Source organism: Augochlora pura, chromosome 8 (genome assembly GCF_028453695.1).
Source record: "Augochlora pura isolate Apur16 chromosome 8, APUR_v2.2.1, whole genome shotgun sequence".
Lineage (NCBI taxonomy): Eukaryota > Metazoa > Arthropoda > Insecta > Hymenoptera > Halictidae > Augochlora > Augochlora pura.
In genome coordinates, this window is record NC_135779.1 from 1,368,816 (window position 1) to 1,374,551 (window position 5,736).

Consider the following 5,736-nt stretch of genomic DNA (forward strand, 5'->3'; position numbering starts at 1 on the left):
GCGTCTACGACGGACGACGGCTGATTCTGTGGCGCACAGCTGACAAGGGGCGCGCTTACTACCAACCAATTACAAAACGCCGTCGAACGTGGCGCCGTCTGCTAGTGCAACCATAAATACAACACACACAACCACAGCTCAATCCGTGTTTCCGCCTTTTTTCAAATTCCGCTGCTCCCTTTTTTTTCCCCACCCCCGGAAACCTTCGTTTTGTCCGGAGATCCGAATTTAATACAGCACACGAAAAATATATCATTTTAACGTCGGAAAATTTAATCGAACACATTTTTGCTTCTCGGAGTAAACAATATAAATATAATTATTTGTATTACAATTATAATTAACATACTCCTAGAACCGTGAGAAATAGGGTGGAATAAGAAAATGAAACTCAAACTTGTTCGTTTTCACCGATTACCTTCGTATAAACAAAGCGGTCGCGTAAAACAGAAAATGGGAATCGATAATTACGCAAGTCATTACCATGTGGTCATTCCGAAACGGTCTAAAGGTTGGTTTTCATAGGTTAGAAGTCCTATAAAAGTATAACTATCATATTAAGTTGTTTGTTTGCATTTCAATCATTGATATCAGCAATTGAAAAATTGCTGTAGCTCTTGTAATTGAAAACGTATATGAACATGAAGCAAGAGCAGCTGAAAGGTTGGTGGTTGATATGGTGGTTATTTAAGTTACTTGGATTTCCAATAACAGTTCCATGGTTATTATACCACTTCTATGATTTTATGCAATACAAACGGCGGAAAACAATGCTCCGTGGAAAGGTGCGTATTATGTAAGATTCATAGAGGTCGAATACGAAATGTTAATTGGACTTTGTATTGTAGGTTGTAATGATAACTGGAGCTAGTTCAGGATTAGGAGAGGCATTGGCACATTCCTTTTATAATTGTGGCTGCAAAGTAATTTTAGTTTCCAGAAGGAAAGAAGAATTAGAAAGAGTGAAGAGTTCTTTAATAAAAACTCATCATGTATGCAAAAATTTGTTATTCCAACTTTTTTTTCCAAGTTACTTATACAGAAATAATTGCAATGTACACTTTGATTTTTAGACAATACCAACTTATCCTCCTATAATTTTACCACTGGACATAACTAACATTAATTCTCTACATACTGAAGTAGGGAAAGTAATTGAAATTCACGGACAAGTTGATATTTTAATTAATAATGCTGGCATTTCTTACAGAGGAGAAGTGGTTAATACAAATGTAGATGTAGATATAAAAATAATGCTGACAAATTATTTTGCTCAAATTGCATTGGCAAAAGGTAAATAGCTATAAAGTTTGGCAAAACTATAGATTTTTATCTTTTAAACATATAATTTCACAGTTGTCCTTCCACACATGATAAAACAAAAATACGGTCATATAGTATGTGTAAGCAGCGTACAGGGAAAAATTGCTATTCCATATAGGTCAGTCTATTTTATCCATACACTGCTTGATATCATGTAATAATGTCAATGTCATTGTCTTAGATCTGCATACGCTGCATCAAAACATGCATTAGAAGCATGGTGTGACAGTTGTAGAGCAGAGTTGGCTGATCAAAATATAAAAGTAAATGTTATCAGTCCTGGTTATGTACGCACTGCTCTTTCTCTCAATGCCTTAACTGGGAATGGACAAGTCTATGGAGGTGAACAAATAAAAGCAATGTCATCCATATTGAACGTAATTTTTTATCTGAACAAATTTTTTGTTGTAGTAATGGATAAGTCCACAGAAGAGGGATACTCTGCCGAGTATGTTGCAGAACGCATTTTAAAAGCAATAGTGAAGGATGAGAAGGATGTAATTATAGCTCCATTTTCTCCAAAGGTTGCAATATATTTACGAACTTTGTGCCCATCGCTTTATTTTTGGATTATGCATAAACGAGCAAGAAAATCTGATAAAGATGCATAATGATCAATATTATATTACAAAATATTTTTAATTTGTTGTTCTTACGTTATATTTTGCATCACGTGTACAAAGTACTTACATTTTCGAAATAGTAATATTTCGCTGTATTACATGTTGTACATAAAACGAAACCTAGAATGTAACAAATTTTTAACATTTATCTGTTGCCACAGATAGGCGTAGGTTAATAACTTACATATGTCTTTTATAAAAATGGGAAACAATGCTGTTAATTAAAATGAACGTAATTATATCCAAACTATAGTTTATTGTTATGCCACTGAATAATGGCATTTGTGTACAGCATATGCATTTTAATACTACAAACGCTTTAATGGAATTAAGACTGAAGCACTTTGAAATACCGCGTATGTGTCATCTATTACTTAAAATCGTATACAATCTAAAAATCATGTTTTACACAATAAAATTTTAGGATGAAATTATAACATAATAAAGTCTGGGTAAGTACAAAATAAATGCTTGAAAAATGTATAATGATCAATGAATTTCATTCAAGTTATAAATGACACATAAATATGAACTTAACTAATACGCAGTTCAGTAAAAATGCGAATTTTCTCACAGTAGATGTTTTTTAAAATGTTCCTCCTCTATGTTAAATCTATAGAATCACTGTTATATTATATGACAAGTATTTGGCTACAAATTCAGACATAGAATGTTACATATGTATAGCATACAGTGATTGGTATAAACACTGTTGTCATGGCAGGATCATTAACAATCATTTGGATGTAGTATTTTGTTAATATATCGAGTTTTTATATTGAATTGATGTTACTCAAGTAAAAGTGAATACATTACAAACACATGCCTTTCTACGAGTATGCGTTTGTAGAGTATACGTAATTATAAAATAGAAATAATTTTATATTCATCTTTTTAACAAACAGAAAAAACAGACAACTTCTTAAAATCTATAGTAAAGTATTTTCTATTACTGACTTTTCCTCCTTCCATTTTTGTCATTCTTTTCTCTGTTAATAGCAGCCTTAAGCAAATAAACATCACAAATCAAGTTTTTTTTACATAAGTTTCTATATTTTTGTATGTCTTAAAAATGTGTATACAGTTCTTAACGTCTTTAAAGTAGTAGATTTTGTGATGAAGTGGCAACATTTTGTGCTGTAGATGTTACATAGCTATACAGTAATTGAGGAAGATGTTGCTTAGTTTTCGTATTTTATTTGATATCTTTAAAACAAGTATTTGAAATGCATTATATATATTCTTAAACATCTATTAATTATCTAATATATGTACAAATACATGCAAGAATTTATTAATGCACAAATGGACTGCATGTTGTTACAGAAATTTTTCACATATTTATTAGACAATACAGTACAATACATTAACTCAATGGAATATTAAGGATATTTACTTTCTGACGTTACGTGTGTTTGTAGATCATATAGTGACACTCTTATATAATTACGAAATAGTCTACGTGTTATGCCAATAATCATGCTTGCCAAAAAATGTGATTAAAAATAATGCACTTCAAAAAGTGTTTCAAATGGTTTTTTTTCTTTTAACGTGGGTGAGAAAATCTAGGCAACATTCTCTGTTGTATCTTGTATGTAGTGTATCTATCTACTTTATTTACATTCTAAAAATATATAATTCTAAATCCAGCTTTGCAGGTATATGGTTGCAATTTTGTATAACTCTAAGAACACTTATATCAGTAGGTGTTTCACTTAAGTGATTGCGTGAATATGATCGTGTCTTTCTTTGCATTAAACTTAACTGTGACAATAGAATCAACAAGATGGAGATCATAGAGTAACAATACGAAGTATAAAGAAACATAGAGCTTTACATGGAAAACGTTCTTAGAACAGGCTATATTTTCTTTTATACCCTGTGATATATACTCTTCTTCTCTATTGTAAAATTAGCATCTACCTATAAGGTAGTGTCCAAACATAAAAAAAAAAAATAAATATTGAGCGACAATATGTCCTTTATGTGACTCGACAATCTCCATTAATATATGCAAAAACATCTGTATTTCTTTTTGTAATTCACAGAGTTCTATGCTAGGCCTTGTTGCGATCATATACAATACATTGTATGGCCTACCTTACTGTTTTTTGCAACATAGTTTCTTTCTTTCTGCAGACATGAATAATTTCATTTAAATGCCTGATATACTCTCCAGGCACTAATGCTGAGTGCAACCAATGTGATGGTTGTGTGAAGAATTCTTCTTCTCTTATCATCTTTCCTTACAAGGAACGTTGGGGCAGATGCTCCCAAAAAAGCTAATAGCTCATCATGGGGTAATTTACTTGTGTCAGTCTCGACTTGATACTGGCAACAAGGATCAAACTGCCATGAAACAGTATAGAGTCCGCAAGATATTACTGATATGAAACCTAGTGGACCACAAATATAGGGTCGGTCACCCCATACCATACCTACAAAAAGTATCATAATATATTCTTTGTATACATGATAATATTATTTATAGAATGGAGATTATATTGTTTATAAACCTGTAGTTATGGCAGCAAGACCGAACAATGCTGCAGTTTTATGAAGACAGTTTCCAACTGCTATCCATCTGGAGGTTTCATCACCTAACTTTGATGGTTCGATAACAATTAAACTGCACTCAGATTCAAGTGCTCTTTCTAACTCATACTCGAATGTTTCATGAGCATTTTCATTATCGTACACCTCCCTGATGATAGCGACATTCGAGGAATTATCCCTGCAAAAAAATGTAAACTTCAACTTCAATATGTTCCTATTGTTGTTGTGTATAAACATTATTCATTGATTCATTCATTCATCCATTAAAAATCATAACATTTTCATTTCACATTACACATACACTACTATAGGATCATCATCCTTATTCTGAAATTACAAAACATTTACATATTTATTTTTAGTGAGTTGTTCCAACCTATACAATCGTTATCACAAATTCACGCTTTTCTGTGTTATGTAAGATGTTGATTGAAACTAATCAGCGTCAGAATTGTTTGAATACAAATAGGCTCGTGGAACAAGGACCTACATTGTTCTTTCCGTTTTAGCGCTCTAGTAGCGCTTTCGTTGAATTATAACGAAAACCGATCGGTAGTAAGTAAATAAGTTTTAATATTCAAAGATTTACGATACAACTGACAGCAGTTTTCAAAATTCGAAGGATACATTAAACGCACCGATAGAACATCATTCATTCCCAATAGAGAATTATTTCCAGTCTTGAATCAAGATGAAAATTTGCTGGTTAGCAAAATTCATAGACATGTAGCAGAGATTGTAAAACACAATTCTCTCAGATATAATGGAATAACTGCGAGGTTATTTTATTTCTAAATGAATATTGTACCATCGTTATTAATTGCGCTGTGTACATTGAAGGTAGTTAGATACATTATATCTCGTATAGAATGCCGAAAATAATTTCGCCTACGAACCTGTCACCAGCTTCATCTACCATCTTTACAGACAATCCTCCAAACACTGGAACGCAGGTCTGGATGAACCGGAAGAGAAATCCCGAACATCGAACCGGATGCAAATATCAGCTGATTCTATACAAGCTTTCGCATGACTCGAGTCGTACATTGTATTCCAAGTTTGTTCGAATGTTCATTCTTACAAAATCAAGAAACATCTGTACGTATCTATTTCCCCGAAAATTTCCTTCCAAAATCGGATCATTCATACTTCTATCGTTTTTATCTTTAGTGCTAATTCCGATATGTCGAGTCGAAATAGTATCGCTCTCGTGTATGATTTTACAAACTTCTCC

The 5,736-nt window shown here is 32.5% G+C and overlaps 2 protein-coding genes across 4 annotated transcripts; one reads left to right on the top strand and one right to left on the bottom strand.

The window, feature by feature from the left end:
• Window positions 1–67: 67 nt before the first annotated feature.
• LOC144474531 (dehydrogenase/reductase SDR family protein 7-like) lies at window positions 68–1,942 on the top strand. Its single transcript, XM_078189468.1, has 6 exons — window positions 68–785; window positions 849–992; window positions 1,074–1,293; window positions 1,357–1,441; window positions 1,505–1,665; window positions 1,735–1,942. Exons 1-6 carry the CDS (start codon window positions 636–638, stop codon window positions 1,932–1,934), a joined length of 960 nt encoding a protein of 319 aa, XP_078045594.1. The 5' UTR covers window positions 68–635; the 3' UTR covers window positions 1,935–1,942.
• Window positions 1,943–3,598: 1,656 nt separating this feature from the next.
• Window positions 3,599–5,480, bottom strand: Pmi (Transmembrane protein Pmi). Of its 3 annotated transcripts, none has more exons than XM_078189472.1 (4): window positions 5,399–5,462; window positions 5,141–5,327; window positions 4,463–4,680; window positions 3,599–4,384 (listed from the first exon to the last, which is right to left on the bottom strand). In XM_078189472.1, the coding sequence occupies exons 2-4, from the start codon at window positions 5,152–5,154 to the stop codon at window positions 4,098–4,100; spliced, it is 519 nt and encodes a 172-aa protein (XP_078045598.1). In that variant the 5' UTR covers window positions 5,155–5,327; window positions 5,399–5,462; the 3' UTR covers window positions 3,599–4,097. The 3 variants fall into 3 exon arrangements, with proteins under 3 accessions (XP_078045598.1, XP_078045599.1, XP_078045600.1); XM_078189473.1 differs by having other exon boundaries at window positions 5,141–5,293; window positions 5,399–5,441; XM_078189474.1 differs by lacking the exon at window positions 5,141–5,327 and having other exon boundaries at window positions 5,399–5,480.
• Between the last annotated feature and the right edge of the window lie 256 nt (window positions 5,481–5,736).

Excerpts from the sequence above, each read along its gene's own strand:
- LOC144474531 (XM_078189468.1), top strand. The coding sequence starts at position 636 with ATGAACATGAAGCAAGAGCAGCTGAAAGGTTGGTGGTTGATATGGTGG. Across the intron at positions 1,294-1,356 it reads TCAAATTGCATTGGCAAAAG|TTGTCCTTCCACACATGATA; the intron begins GTAAATAGCTAT and ends ATAATTTCACAG. Across the intron at positions 1,666-1,734 it reads GAATGGACAAGTCTATGGAG|TAATGGATAAGTCCACAGAA; the intron begins GTGAACAAATAA and ends TTTTTGTTGTAG.
- Pmi (XM_078189474.1), bottom strand. The coding sequence starts at position 5,421 with ATGGTAGATGAAGCTGGTGACAG. Across the intron at positions 4,681-5,398 it reads GTAGATGAAGCTGGTGACAG|GGATAATTCCTCGAATGTCG; the intron begins GTTCGTAGGCGA and ends ATTTTTTTGCAG. Across the intron at positions 4,385-4,462 it reads TCTTGCTGCCATAACTACAG|GTATGGTATGGGGTGACCGA; the intron begins GTTTATAAACAA and ends TACTTTTTGTAG.